General features: G+C 28.0%; 1 protein-coding gene across 1 annotated transcript; it reads left to right on the forward strand.

The window, feature by feature from the left end:
• The first annotated feature begins 12430 nt into the window (after nucleotides 1–12430).
• LOC117922110 (glutathione S-transferase U17-like) lies at nucleotides 12431–13498 on the forward strand. The gene is made up of 2 exons (XM_034840136.1): nucleotides 12431–12815; nucleotides 12941–13498. The coding sequence occupies exons 1-2, from the start codon at nucleotides 12498–12500 to the stop codon at nucleotides 13322–13324; spliced, it is 702 nt and encodes a 233-aa protein (XP_034696027.1). The 5' UTR covers nucleotides 12431–12497; the 3' UTR covers nucleotides 13325–13498.
• The last annotated feature ends 3154 nt before the right edge of the window (nucleotides 13499–16652 follow it).

The following is a 16652-nucleotide window of genomic DNA, read 5'->3' on the forward strand; positions in this document are numbered from 1 at the left end:
ATTCTTATCTAAATGTGTTTATATATATTTAATTTGAAAAGTAAGTTGTTTTCCTTTTATACATGATTATGTTAAAATTTCAAAATGGCTTCAAAACATGATATTGGTTGGGAGCATGTAGAACCTGTTGGTGGTAGTAGAAGAACCACAAAGTGTAAATATTATGAGAAAGTTATACATGACGGTATAACAAGATTAAAGCAACACATCGCACATATATCCGGACAAGTGGAAGGATGTCCACGTGTATCGGTAGAAGTGTCACATAGTGTTAAACAACATATGTCTGATACTTCAAAAGAAAAAGCACAGTTAAAGAAAAAAAAAAAACGACTTTTGAGTTCCTTAAATAGAGAAAATTTCTATGAAATTGATGAGGGTGCTTCTGATGATGAAATTGAGGAAGTTGCTATGGCTAATTTTGAAAGAAGACAAATGAAACAAGTAATGAAAGAAAGTCGTTGAATTTTTTAAGAGAGTGGACAAGAGCATCAGAAGGGTGGTAGTTCCTTACAACCTTCTAATGCTAGGATTAAACACGGACTAACGCGTAGCTTCTGTGTAAGAGAAAGAGCTAGCATACCTTCAAAAGGAATTGATCCCTACATGTTCCCATCAAAGCAGAAATCAATAAAAAGTTTGTTTTCTACTGAATGCGTGAAGAAAGTGGGTAAAGTTATTTCTAAATTCTTTCTTTTTAATGCAATACCCTTTAATGCAGTTGACAGTGGGCCTTACTATCAATCAATGATTGATACCATAGCAGAAGCAGGTCCATGCATCAAAGGTCCCACGGGATACCAACTTAGAAATACATAATGGAAAATGAGGTGCAAGAGTTTGAGGCATACATAACAACATTGAAGGCTAAATGACCTATATATGGGTGCACAATCATGTGTGATGGTTGGAGTTCTAGGACTAGAAAGTCTATCATCAATTTCATGATTTATTGTGATAGAAGTATGATATACCATTCTTCATTTAACACTACCAACTTACCTAAGACAGCAGACTACATCTTTTCCCTTATGGATAAAGTTGTAGAGGAAATTGGGGAGGAAAATGTTGTTCAAATAGTCACTGATAATGAGGCAAGTTTTAAAGCAACCGATATGTTGTTGATGGAGAAGCGGAAGCATTTGTTTTGGTCTCCTTGTGCAGCCCACTATATTGATTTAATGCTTGAAGATATTGCAAGCATGAAACAGATTAAGGAGACATTAGATCAAGCTAAGATGATCACAGGATTTATTTATAATAGCTTGAAAGTAGTGAATTTGATGAAAGTGTTCACCAATGATAGAGAGCTGTTAAGGCTAGGAATAACCCATTTTGCCACTAAATTCATTTCATTTGAGAGTCTTATACGTTATGAGGTTGATTTGAAGAGAATGTGCACAACAAATGAGTGACATGAATTCAATAAAGATAGGAGTAGAAAAAGTCTAAGAGATAAGATATCCAATCTTATCTTAACTGATCGATTTTGGAAGAAGACAGGGGAAGTTCAAACCATCATGGAACCTCTCGTCAAAGTATTGAAATTGGTTGATCAAGATAAAAAGGTCACACGATCAATCATTTATGAAGCAATGGATAGAGCTAAATTGGCTATCAAGGCATTGGTCAAGCAATGGGAAAAGTATTGGGAAGACATTGATAGAAGGTGGGAAGGTCAATTGCACAGACATTTGCATGTTGCAGGTAATAAAAAAATTCTTTATACATTTTTTATTTTTTATTTCAAGTACAAATTGTTATAAACTGATCTTTATTTAACTTATGCCAGCATATTTTTTAAATCCAATGTTCCAATATTCAAAGCATTTCTCCAACCATCTGAAAATTAAAGTTGGATTAAAGAAGGTTATCAAGATATTAAAGCCAGATTTGGATAGACAAGCAAAAGTTATTAATGAGGTATAATAATAGTTTGTGACCTTTATATAATGCATTTTGTATATGTAATGTGCATTAACAAAAAAAAAAAAAATTGTTAATGATGTAGGTGAAATTATTTGTTGACGGCCAAGGAGAACTTGGAAGTGCACTTACAAAAAAAGCAATAAATCAATTTCTTCCAGGTACTCAATACATTTACGTCATAAGAAATTATCATCATTTTTTGTTAAATATATCATAGTGATTAATAAGTATGCATTTTCTTTATTATAGCCGAATGGTGGAACAACTATAACAATAAAGGTCCACATCTACAAAAGATTGCTGTTAAAATTTTAAGCCAAACTTGTTCTTCATCAGGTTGTGAAAGAAATTGGAGTATATGGTCATTGATTCACACAAAGTTGCGCAACCATTTGGCAATGAAAAAGTTGCATAAGTTAGTATATGTGCACTACAATATGCGACTTCGAGTTAAGAATTTGATGCAAGAGCAAAGCAATGAAGATTTATACAATCCAATTGATCTGAATCATATCTTTAATGATGATGATATATTAGATGAGTGGATACGAGAAGGAGAGGAGCCTATTTTATCATCAGATAATTTGGATTGGTTGGATAGAGGTCTTCCCACTAATGAAGAAAGTAGAGAAAGAGATGTTGATTCCTATCATAAAGGTAAGGCTTCTAGAACAATTTCTTCAAGTTCTAGTAGTGATGATGGTGACAATGGGGGCAGTAGGCGAGGTGGTAGCACTAATGGGGGCAATAGAAGAGTTGGTGGCACTAGTGAGGGTACTAGAGGAGATGGTAGCATTGGGGGCGGTTATGTTAGTCAAGTATATCCTAGCATGTCATGGGCACAAAGAGGTGAAAATTACTATGCCACACAAGATATAAATCATGGATATCGACCAGGAATATGGGAACAACGAAAGCATTTGGAAAAACTAACTACATTTCCTAGCGATGATGATTATTTTAGTGGGCATGATTATCATAGATCAAATTATCACTGTATTAATGAGCACTTACAAAATTTGGGTATAGGATCAAGGCTGTATTTCAGAGGGGTAGATGATAGATCATATCACAACTTTAGAGATCGTGATAGCTCTTCTAGTACTTTTAGTAGAAATGATTTTGATCGATTTCCAATGATGCATCCAGAGGGATATTCAAATACTGGAACACAAGCTAATGACTCATATGGATATGATCAATTTTCTAGTAGCAGTAGCATTGCTTATCGAGGTTTTGGATACTATCAATATGGTGTTGATTCCGAGCAGCCTTCGAAACCATATTTTCCTGATTATGGATCATCAAGCCAATCATCTCACCTAACATATTCGAGTTATGAACAACTCTTTCAACCATATCCTCACTACGGGAATTGCCACCCTAATTTGTATACTCGTCGTAGGACTGATGATGATGATTTTGAATCCCCTCGTCATTCAACATGGAATTGATTATTGTATTGTATGTTTGTTAGTAAAAATGTTATTATATTTGAAATAAAATAACTTTCTTTTATTAGCATTATCATAAATAACTTTGAGCAGATACTTTTATAACTATTTAAATAATGTTAAATGTGAGACAATTTTATTTTATTAATTTTTGAGCTTATTTAATTGTATATGTTTTCTGATGATTTACATAATATTTTTATATTTTTTGAATTTTCTAATTAGCTTATTTTACGTATCGCCCGATACCAAACCGATACACTGAGACTGATACACCTCGAGACCCTCCGAGTCAGTGACCAATACCACGACTTTGAACCAAGGCCAACACCAATGCCCCTCATAACAATTAATTAGGAAAAGTTGTGATCAGATCAATCAGGAATACGCTACTGGATTGGTGACACCTTTTGCTTCATTTTCTGTTATTTTGAAAATAAATGTTGTTATTGTTTATGGAATTACCAAAGAAGAAACGTCTTGTTAGAATGAGGAAATCTGGTTTGCCACAATAACAATATTGATCCCTTCCTTTTTATATTGCAATTTCTTCTATGGTACTAATTGCCACTTAATTTCAAATGAATACTGGTTTGAAGGGACAGTTTCTTTAAATAAAAAAAATGAAAAATTATAAGCAAAAATAGTCTTTAAAGAGACAATTTCTAAAAATCTTCAAAAAAAAAAAAAAAAAAAATCCAACCACAATTGTCTCTTCAAGAGACCACTTTGAAAAAAATATAAAAATTGCTAAAGACCAAAATTGTCTCTTCAATCTAAAAAAATAAAATCCTTAAAGAAATGCTTTCTTTAAAAAAAAAAAAAAAAAATTGTTTTGCCCAAAAAAAATACAATCTAAATTTGTCTCTTACATGTTTTCTTATTTGGATAATATATATATATATATATATATATATATATATATGATATTTATAATGAGTTAAAAGATTAATTTATATTTAAATTAAAGATAATCTAGATAAACATGATCAAATTAATTTATATTTAGAAAAACATAACCCAAAATTTTTAAATCAGTTTTATTTTCATCAATTTAAATTTATTTTAAAATACATACACTTTTTCATAAATTAGATAATTATTTCTTTAAATCATCTTTTACTTGATAAAATTAAATAAAACTATCAAAAATTAATTTATCATTTTATGTTATAAAAGTATCTTACAAATAAATATATTATAAATTTTTATTGTATAATTAAAGGTACAAATCATTGTGAAAAAATTCTTGAGATCCTCCTGTGATAATAATTTTATATTTTTTATTATATAAATCCTCTCATCTTCTTATCTTTTTTCATAGAACTGAATAAAAAATTTTGTTGGTTGACACCAACAATAAAATAATAAATTTAATTTATTTTTTTTAAAAAAAAAAAAATTAAAGCTAAAAATATGAAAATAAAATATTGACTTTCACTTTGCTTATAAAGTACACTAATTGAAAATATGGATATAAAAAAAGAGATTAGAAATACAATGAGAATCAATATTTTATTTTTTATTTGTTAAGTTTTTTTTATTTTAATTATATTTAATTTTTAATATTTTAGTTTTAATTTTTAAAATTTCTTATTTTGTTGTTATTCAATATTATTAAGGACGTTTGTTTCTATAGGGAAAAAAAATTCTAAATCATGTCGTACAGTTATTTAAAAAAAAAAAAAAAAGAACTAAAACAAAAATTAGTTCTTTATAATTAAGCATCCAATTGTCTACTTGTTAATTAGTGTTATTAACATAACAAATAAAAATTCATTTTGAAAGATAATTATCTAATTTATGAAAAAAATATATAGATTTTAAAATATTTTTAAATGGATCAAGATAAAACTGATTTATAAAATTTGAAATTCTTTTTTCTATATTTTTTCAAATTAATGAGTCCCAACTTCTTTTATAAAATTATTTTATGGAGAGATTTTACTTTCAATAGTAAAGTTTTTTTTTAAAATTTATTTCATGTTTTTACATTTCTCTCATATCTCTTTACCTTAACATTCCAGATAATACATATTCTTTGGAGCATTACAAAAACTATTAGTTTACTTTTAGATTTTTTTTTTTTTTTTGTCTTGTGAATTTTTTCCTTTTAATATTTCCTCTTTTTTTTTTATCCTAATACTATTCATTTTTTAAATTTGATTGTATGTTTTGAGTTAATTTTTTTGTTTTTAACCTTTTAAAATATATGAATCAATAGGGATTAATCTTCATTAAACTTTCTTTTTTCTTAAACTTTTATATTATTGTACACTAAAATCAAATTTTCATTATATTCTCATTCATCTATAACAAGATTCTTGAAAAGTGTAAGTACATAAAATAAATTTTTAGACATATTTAATAAGATATATTATTGTATATCTTCTTAATAATAATAATGAATCATAAGTAGAATGCATTTCTTTAATACCACTTAAGGATACAAATATTTTGGTAACGATACATTATTCTTTTTCTTTGTATTTTTTTTTTTTTATAATCAAGTCAAACATTTGGTTTAATTTTATTTATATTTAAACAATATATTTAAGTGACTTATGAGTTGAATATGAAAACTCATAACCCAAAGTGTTGTTAGTAGTGAAAATTTTATATTGTCATCGTTTCAACTATGATTTGTGCACCATTTGAAACGTTGAACTCCTAACTTCTTGAGTTTGGAAAGATATGTAGCTTGCCTTAAATGCCTTCCAAGAAGTGGTATAGAATTCAATGCGAAGTCAAATGTGCTATAACTACTTTTGTTTGAGTTGAATCTTCATTTTAACTTTGAAATGAGACCTCAAAACTTCTTCCTTCATGGCTTCTTGCTCTCTAACTCTCTCCATAATATTCATTCCTAATATTTCATGCTCATGAATCACTCATTTCACTGTTGTTTGGATTCCTCAAGGTTCACAAGTCTCAAGTCTCTCATTCATGCATATTTAACTCATTCATCTTCCTTAGTTGAACTTGACACTTGTAACTTGTATTTTTTTTCTCTTTTGAACTTGAAATTAAGCTCAAAATATATGTTAAATCCATAACTAGAACCTTAGCACCAATTCAAGTTAACTTGAATAATTTGAGTCTTTTATGTTGTATATATCATATCATATATGTGCTATTAGAGCACATTTTTTTTTGCTCCAATTAATACCAATGTCCACAACAATGGAAGAAGCCTCCTTCATAGAGCACACATTGACAACTTTTATATCTTTCATTGAACATATATTGATAACACATTGATTTTTTTTGTTTTTTGTTGATTTATTTGTATTGATGATGCATGCATGTTAATATTTTGTTGGTTATTAGATTATTTATATTGATGACATAGGTTGATATGTAGTTTGTTAGCACTGAAGTTACCATTAATAATGTTGAATTTTAATTTTGTAAATTTGTTGGTGGTTAGAATGTTTGTTGGTTTGTTACTTTATTTATATGGATAAGGTATTAGTTTTTTTTTGTATTCATGATAGTAGTTGATATTTGATCATTTGGTATTTGAAGACATTTGATTGTTTAGGATTGAACATATTAATACTATTGGTTGATATTTTTTTAGTTGTTCGATGCTTGTTGGTTTGTTAGTATATATTCATATAAACAAGATTATTGGTTTTTCTATATTCATGATGGTAGTTGATCTTTGATCCTTTAATTAGTATTGAAAACATTTGATTGTTTAGGATTAGATATATATCCATACAAGTTATTTGATTGATACTTATTGATTGTTGGGATGTATGAAGTATTTTTATGGACAAGATTATTGATTTCTTATATTCATGATGCTAGATAATCTTTGATTCTTTAGTATTCAAAACAATTGATTATTTAGGATTAAACATATCAATATATGTTATTGGTGTTTTATGTTCATAATATAATGTATTGAAATTGTAAAGTTGTTATAAGTTGGATTTAGGTTTTTTTTTTTTTTTAAAAAAAAAAAAAAAGAAAGAAAACGTTTTCCTTGTTTTTCTGGTTAGTCTTTCTTTATTTGAACAATCCCTTTGAAACCTATCATACTAAAAATTTAGATAATTTTATTTTTGAATAATTAAAAATTGAATATTTTATTTCCCTCAATTTTTCTTAATAAAAATAGATTTTTTTAATTCAAATAAATAAAATTTGAAATAATTTAAAATTTAATTATTTTATTTCCCTTAATTTTTTTTTCCTAATAAAAAATTATTAACCATTATTGGAATAATTTAAAATTAAATATTTATTTCCCTTAATTTTTTTTCCTAATAAAAAATTACTAACCATTATTGGAATAATTTAAAATTAAATATTTATTTCCCTTGATTTTTTTCCTAATTAAAAATGATTAACCATTACTAATTTTAAGTGTATTATATTATTTTTAAACAAATATTAAAAAAAGAGCAAAGAGCTTACTTCTTTATCATTTATTTATCATTTATCATTTATAAATAATAAATACAAATTTTATTATACAAATTACCTTATTTTATTTTTGTCAAATTACCTTATTTATTTATCATTTATAAATAATAAATACAAATTTTAATATACAAAATAATTAATATTTTATTTTAAATTGAATAATAATTAAAAAAATCTTTTAATATTGAATATTAATTTGTATCAATTAAATATAAATATAAGAAATGAATTCATTTTTCTATATTTTTATTCCTTTTACGATTAATTTAACTTAAAATATAAATATTTTTAATTTTAAAGTTTTTTGATAAAATTAATTTAAAAATTAAAAATAAAATAAAATTATTCATTAAAAAAAATAATTCAATACACTAGAAAAAGAAATAGATAATAAATTTATTTTTAAAAAAACTCAAATAAAATAAAATTTATAATAGATTTATTTTTTAAAACTAAAAAAAAAATCCATAATTTATTTAAAACATTTTATTTTTAATTTTTCAAAATTTTAAACAATTTCTATAACAAGTTAAATATAATTTAACTTAATGTAAGGAAATCACTTATAATAAAATTTAAATTTTATTTATGTTTAAGATTCTAAATTGATTGAAAATAATTGTAATTCAACTAAAAATTACATAAAAGAATATTAAGAAGTAATGTGAAAGTGAAATGAGTAAAAAGGTAATAAATAAAGTTTTAAAAAATATTAATTATTTATTATAGAAAGAACAAAAGAGAATAAAACTAAATTAATTTCTATTTTTAATAATAATTAATTAAATTAATTTAAAGATCAAATTTAAGATTAAGACCAAAATATTTTTTTAATCAATATCTAATTTAATATAAAATATTTTTTTTTAATATGAGATGGTGATCATAATTTATACTTTTATAATTATTATTATTTATAAATAATATATCTATAATAGTTATAATTATTTTTATATAATGAATTTAGTATATAAAATTAATTAATTTTATAATACAAATATTTATTATAATATTATTATTAAAAGACATTACCAATTAAAAATGTTATTAAAAATAAGAAAATATGTAAGAGATGAATTTAGCATTGTATTTTTTTTGGAGAAAACATTTGTTTTTTTTTTAAAAGAAATCATATTTTTAAGAAATGAATTTTCTTTTTAAACATTTTAAAGATTTTTTCTAAGCAAAATCGTCTCTTCAAGAAGCAATTTTTGGTTGGAATTTTATTTTATTTTTTATTTTTTAAGAATTTTTAGAAACCATCTCTTCAAGAAAAAAATTGTCTTCTTCAAGATACAACTTTTTATTCATTTGTCAATTATGTGGCAACTCTTACCTTAATTAGTTCCTTGCTAATATGGCTAAAATGACGGTAGTTTTGAAAATATTTTTTTTACCACAGTATTTTACAAATTATTTTAAATTTGTCGTACAATTATCATAAAATCAAGAAAGTTGGATGTTGTGATAAAGCTGCCAATGTCCTAAACTCATAAAAATATGTCAAACCCTTTTTAGAATTGGGTTTTGAGATTTGTCATAGAAGCAATCACATAAGTCTCAACCCCTAATTACCGTTATATTTTTATTCTTTATTGTAAAACACCTCCTCCCATTTCAACCTTTCCTCCTTTGTATAAGTTGTTCTTTAAGTAACTATTCTTCTTTTTCTGAATGCATGCTTCAACCTTTAATCCCGCTAGATGTATATGCCACAGCTTCTTTTACTAAGGACCTTGGCATGCACGATAATCAAAGAATTCTCCATCTCTCACAAAAATCATAGCCTAGAATTTGGTTTTAATGGAGTTTTTTATTTTTCTTTTGTTTTTTATGTTTATTTTTTGTTACCTATAGTGTTTATGTTGGAAACTATCTCAAATTTTATTTTGAGTTAATTTTAGGTGATGTAATTGGGGTTTTGAGATTTAAGAGTTCTAAGACTATAATCTCCTTGAATAGTAACAAAAATTCTTCTTTATCTTCATTTCATGGATATAGTCTTTAGGTCAAATCATGTAAATCGGTGTATGCTTAATGTGCCTTCTATTTTTGTTTTCTTATTTTCTTCTTTGTTATTATTCTTTGTCATTGTTTTTCACAATAAACTAGTATTAAAGTTTAGGTTCTTAGCTTGGAATGACAACAAATTTTGAGGTAATTGAGAAGTTTGATGGAAGAAATGATTTTAGTTTATGGCACATTAAGATGCATATTTTGTTGGTTCAATAGAGGTTATCCAAAGAACTCAAAGGTTGAGAGATTCTACCAACAATGATGTGTGATGAAAATAAATATGAACTTATAGAGAAAACATATAATGTTCTTCAATTGTGTTTAAGTAATAAGGTATTTTATAAGATTACAAAATAGGTTAAGCTCCCCAGCTATGGTTGCAGTTAACAAGTTTGTATATAATAAAGTTTCTTATAAATTGTTTGTATTTGAAAAAGTGATTATTCAAGATCTAAGGGAAATAATAAATGTTTCAATTGCAACAGAGAATGACACTATGTGAGAAATTATACAAAACATTAAGAAAAAGAAAATGAAACAACTTCTAACCTTGGTGATGTGGTAGTTTAGAAGAAAATTTAGATGCTACAAATGGCCCTTCAATTACTGTTGGTGATAACTCAATAATGAGTGGATCTTTGATTCAAGGTGCTCATATGTTATGTCTCCTAATAAGGATTGATATAGTACCTACCAACTTATAGATGATATGAATGTTTTTATGGGAAACAACGTAGCCTCCAAAGTTGTTGATATAAATTCAATTCGAATTAATATACAAGATGCATGACATTATAAAAATAATAACTGATGTAAGATATATTTGAGAGTTGAAGAAAAATTTAACTTCTTTAGGAACACTTGACTCTAATGGATCTACGTATAAAATTGAAAATAGAGTTATGAAAATTTTAAAGGGTGCCCTTATTATGATGAAAAAAAAAACAAAAAATAATGGTCTTTATATATTATAGGGTAGCATGATTACAAATGCAATTGTAGTTTCCACCTCAAAATTGATTTCAAGGACGAACATATTATGGCATATGCAGCTTGAACATATGAGTGAGAGAGGGTTGACAAATCAGAGCAAATGAGGTTTGCTTCGTGGATAGAAAATAGAAAAATTAGGGATTTATTTGTTAACAATTCTCAAAAACATTTTTAGGAAAAAAAAAATCGAAGGCTCAATTCAATTTTTTGTACATAAAAACAGAAAATAAGGTGTTTTATTGATAACATATTTTAGTTGTTTTCCATTATTTTTATTTGTTTTATGAGGATTATTTTAAAAAATAATATGACAAATATGAAGAATAATTGAAAATAAACCACTAAAAATAAAATTTATTTTTAAAAAATATTTGAAAACATAGGAAAAAAGTTGAAAACATCATGAATTTTTATTCTATGAAACATTATAGATTATTTTTTAAAATCATCATGAATTTGAAAACTGTTTTTTGAAAATCATTTTAAAAAAATGTTCCTAAACATATTCTCAAATTTTGTAATATTTTAAATTTGGAAAACAATGCAAGATAAATTGAGTTCAACTAGATTTTTAATAATGCGAATATGAAGAATAATTAAAAATGAAACACTACATATAAAAATTAATTTTAAAAAAAAACATGAAAACATAGTTAATGAATTGAATAACATTCAAAGTTTCCAACCAAACCTTTTATTTTATAAAACATTAATAACTGTTATCAAAAACTATTTTTAATTAACCATTTTAAAAAATATTTTCAAATATATCCTAAATTTTTGTAAGCATTATTTGTTTGGGAAATAATGCAAGTGCATTGAATTTTTTAAAGTATTTGTTTAAAAGGTTATTATTTAAATAAAAAATCCACGAAGAGGAAGACCTCTATGGATGATAAGTTGATGGATAATTTTCTCTTTAATATAATAAAAAATTTCATTAAAAGGATGTAAAAGGATAAGTGGGTGCACATATAGAACTCGGATAGATTTTCTCTCTTTGGGGTTTAATCCTACATCATGTCAAAAGAAAATATTTTCCCTCATTTATGGTCCGGCGTCCTGGACCGACCGAACCAAGGCCTTATTCAACACAAGTTGACATTGCTGTGGGATTATTTATGATAATATATACCACTATTTTTAAATAAATAATTACATTTTCTCTCACTAACTTCCCATTGAGAATGAATTTTTATGTTTATCTTCTACTTAGATCAAGCATTTAACATGACGAATCAATACCTGCTATTAATTAATCTCTTGGATCCTTACTCTATGCACCAAGTCCTTATTTTTAATTAGATTGACATCCTTCTTCAATTATGACAGTTTTGACTTTCTATTTATAATAATGCTCAGTGTTCTATCAAATTAGTCTCTCTGTCCACATTGGTAATTTAGAAGGCCAAGTCCAATTTGGTATGGCCTCGTGGCATCCCACTGTGATTCCATCATGATGGTTTTATATGGACGTTTTACATCAATCTCCTTCATTGTAGGCGACACTGCCGCATCCAACACCTAGCCCCTTTCATACCTATTTATATTCACGCATTCACACATGGTGGCCCAAGTTCTAACTCCAGATTTATATAGCTTGTGTGTTTTTTGTGAGTTTCTCCAACGACTCTGCTGGTTTGCTTTGAGACTCAGACAGCGGCGGCCATGGCTACGAGCGACGTGAAGCTACTGGGTGCGTGGCCAAGCCCATTCGCCTTGCGAGTCCACATCGCCCTTAACATCAAATCCATTGACTACGAGTGTCTCGAAGAGAACCTGCTAGCCAAGAGCCAGCTCCTCCTCCAATCCAACCCAGTACACAAGAAAATCCCAGTTCTCATCCACCATGACAAACCCATATGCGAGTCCCTCGCCATTGTTCAGTACATCGACGAGGCTTGGTCCTCCGCTCCCTCCATCCTCCCCTCAGACCCTTACGACCGCGCTGTTGCCCGCTTCTGGGCTGCTTATATTGACGACAAGGTTTGCCTATTTCTTCTTGTTGAGTCACTCTAACTGTGTATTTCAGTAAGGCATGGTTCGCAATTCTTCTTTTCTAATTTTTTTTTTTCATTATTATTATCATAATATTGTTCAAATGGTTGCAGTGGTTTCCATGGCTGAATGGGGTAGCGAATGCTCAAGGAGCGGAGGCAAAAAAGGCGGCGTTGGATCAAGTACGTGAAGGGTTAGTGGTACTGGAGGAGGCGTTTGGGAAGTGCAGCAAAGGTAAGGATTTCTTCAGCGGGGATCGAATTGGATACGTTGATATTGCTCTAGGGTGCTTCTTGCGGTGGGTGTATGTGGCGGAGAAGAGGAACGACGTAAAGCTGCTTGTTGAAGACAAGATGCCTGGTCTGGCTGCATGGGCAAACAAGTTTTGTGAGGATGGTGCTGTGAAGGATGTGATGCCAGACAAAGATGAGCTATTGGAGTTTGCTAACATGATCCTTGAAGCCAGGGCCAAACTCAATGCCTCTTCTAATAATTAATTAGGACAAGCTGCGATCGGATCAATCAGGAAGACGTTACTGGATTGTTGACCATTCTTGTTCCTATTTCTGATATTTTGAAAATAAATCTTGCTAATATTTCTGGAACAAAAGAAGAAAAATATTAATAATATTGAATCCTTCCTTTTTATTCTCTCTGCTATTTTCCATATGTATTCATATGATTCTCTATTTAGATAGGATTTGATTTACAATCACTACTGTGATGATTTTTTCAAATGCATATGGATTGTCATATTGAATATATCGTGTACACATAAGGAAAATGTATTGGATATATTCAACTAAAAAGGAAAAATGTTTTTGAAAGAGAAATTAATCCCTTTCCAGAATTGGTGGTCTCAACCCATAATGTCTGTTATACTTTTCTTCTTTATGTAAAACTCCTCCCATTTCAACCTTTCCTCATACACTTATTTTTTCAAATTCAGCTTTAAGTAATTATTATTCGTTTGATTGCACGCTACATCCTGAATGCCACCCGGTGTGAATGCAGCATCCCTTTTGATTAAGACCGGAGTTTGGACAGAAGTATCATTTTTATTTAAAAAAAAAAAAAACATTTAATAAAATATGAAAGTTTTGAAACTACTCTAAATCGGAGACATTTTTTATGACACCAATTGAAAGTTAACTTTCAGTTGGATTCTTTTAAAATGTTATAGAATTGAATTTTTAAAAAAAAAAATTGTTAAACAGTGTTTGGTTCCTGAAAAAAAATTATTAAAAAAAATGATTTTATTTGGTTTTACTATAAAAAATATTTAAAATAATAATAATAAATATAATTAAAATTATTAAAAAATTTATATATTTTAAAATTATTTAATCATTATATAAATTAAAGAGTGAAATAAGTTAAAAGAGTTTTAAATAATATATAAAAAAATATTAATTTTAAATTTATATTTTGTTTTCTTTGATTTTTATTTTTTCTATTTTTTTCTCTTTATTTTCTTTCTCTCATATTACCCTTCAAGCTTTTCGAGAATCAAAGATAGCCTATATTTTAAAATTCTACTTTTTCTTTCAAATTTCCTTAGGACCTTGGTTTGTTACACTTGATAATTTGTTGAAGAAACCTTTTTCTGCCACAAAAATCATACCCTTGAACCTAGCTTTAATGGATGTTTTTCTTACTTTGTTCTGTAGTGTTTCTAGGATGAGTCAAAGAAGCAATGGACACCGAGGAATTCTGTCTGTCTGTTCCTATTGTCGTTTCTTTTGCCAACTAAATGTTCGAATCTTAATCATTAATTCAAGCACCCCTCTATTGATACCTTGGTATAGCACATTGGACAGCTCCATGGAATTCTCCCCAAAGGTTGGGCAAAGTCAGCAAATCCAAACCAAGAAATTGGACCCAATTCAATCGAATCAAGTCGGGGCTTTTTTGTCTTTCCTCTTTTTTATTTTCTTGTTTTTTAATTTCTTTTCCTTTTTATAATTTTAAATTTACTTAGTTAATTTTAATTTCAATCCACTTTACATGTTATCATTTTTTTTAAACCAATTGAATCCACTATACGTGTTTTTTTTTTTTTTTCACAAGCACAATCAGCAGCCGCTAACTCATTTCTCTTCATCCATAACCTACACATTACCCTTTTTAAAAAAATAAAATAAAAATTCTTAAGCATAGTATGATAATGTTTATTATTTAAATTTTATGACAAATTTGAATAGAAATGTGTGGACCCAACTTTGCCCCTACCAAATAGGGATGGCAATTTTGTGGGCTACTTGGGTAACTCACCCCTATGGGGATAGGTATAAAATATAAAAATCGGGTATAGATCAAGTTTGAAGATATTTTAAAAACCTGAATCGGGTTTGGGACAGGTATGGATTTTGTCCCAACTTGCCCTACTTTACCTTGAATATAGATTTATGAAATTATCCTTAAACTACTACTAAAATGCCAAAAAACTCTCAATATTTATACACTTCATTCTTCACATTTGCCTTAATTCCAATGGTCACTTCTTCTTCTTTTTCCTCTAATGCACTGCCTGAAATCCTATCTCCAAGATCAATTTGCTTCTTCTTCCTCCCTCACACCAACTAAAGACTCCAAAATCAATTCCATGTTGCTCTTATTTTAGCCTTAGCATCCAAAACTCCTCTATCGCGACATCAAACTGGTCATAAGTCACATTGTTCCTATCCACTACTCAATCGTACCCATGTTGGCATCTTCAAGCTTCCCTAATCTCTTTGCCCTAAATATGTGCGATGCAATCATCTTGAGCCTCACTTGAAGTCTTTGTTCGAGAGCACAACTCAAGAGGAATGCGAAAGGCTTTGAAGTAGTAGATTTGATTAAGTCTTGGTTCAAAGATTAGCTTGGAGAGGGATCCAAATCCATGGTTCATGTTGACCCATGTTCCTATTTGATTCAGTGTTCATTTTTTTCTCTTGTGAATTATTCATATGATTTTTATTTTTACTTTTTTTGTGTTTTGCATTAATTTTTAATCATTTAAGCTAACTATGGACTTAAGATTATTGATTGTTGTGATGTTAATCTGAACTTTGATATTGTTTTTTCATATTTGGTATATTATCAAAATCTCATTATTTTGCCATGAAAGAAAAGTGAATTTAGGTATGATGTACACTCATTACTAGTTAGGGTTAGGGCTTAATGCACATATGGGAAGGGGTGGAGATGGGGTTATTAATCCTTTTGTTAAGGGGGTGGGAACCAATCAACCTGTCCCGACATGGGTTTGTACAAGGAATAGGAGATAACTGTGTAATCGGGGGTGGGAATGGGATAGGAGTGACCCGTCCCAAACCCGCCCTATTGTCATCCCTAATACCAAATTAACCAAGCTAACCCAAATGAATAAATAGTAATCATGTTGGTTAGATCAATCAAATCATCTCAATACTCCAATTGATTAAAAACCGACTTAAATTGAACCATATACCCATTTTAATTTTCATCTATAGTATCATCCAATTTAGGTGGATGACTTGACAAATAGACATCACAAGCATTACTTGTCAACTCTTTGAAGTTTATTATATTTGGAAACAATTTGGTATTGAGCATTCCCTATAAATTGTGCATATTCTCGTAGTAATAACATATTTTGCTCATATAATTTTGTTAAAGAATGAACCATTTTCATTATTACTATCACAATTATTAAAACTAGGTCCGTTTGTCTAAGACTCAACTTCAATAAATCCAAGTCAAATTATGATCCCCATAATAAAATAAATTCAATAAAACAACATCTAAAACTATATTATTTTTCATTTGTTCGAATTTGTCTTATTGTATTATTCTAAGTGT

The sequence above is a fragment of the Vitis riparia genome, chromosome 1 (assembly GCF_004353265.1).
Source record: "Vitis riparia cultivar Riparia Gloire de Montpellier isolate 1030 chromosome 1, EGFV_Vit.rip_1.0, whole genome shotgun sequence".
Taxonomy (NCBI): domain Eukaryota; kingdom Viridiplantae; phylum Streptophyta; class Magnoliopsida; order Vitales; family Vitaceae; genus Vitis; species Vitis riparia.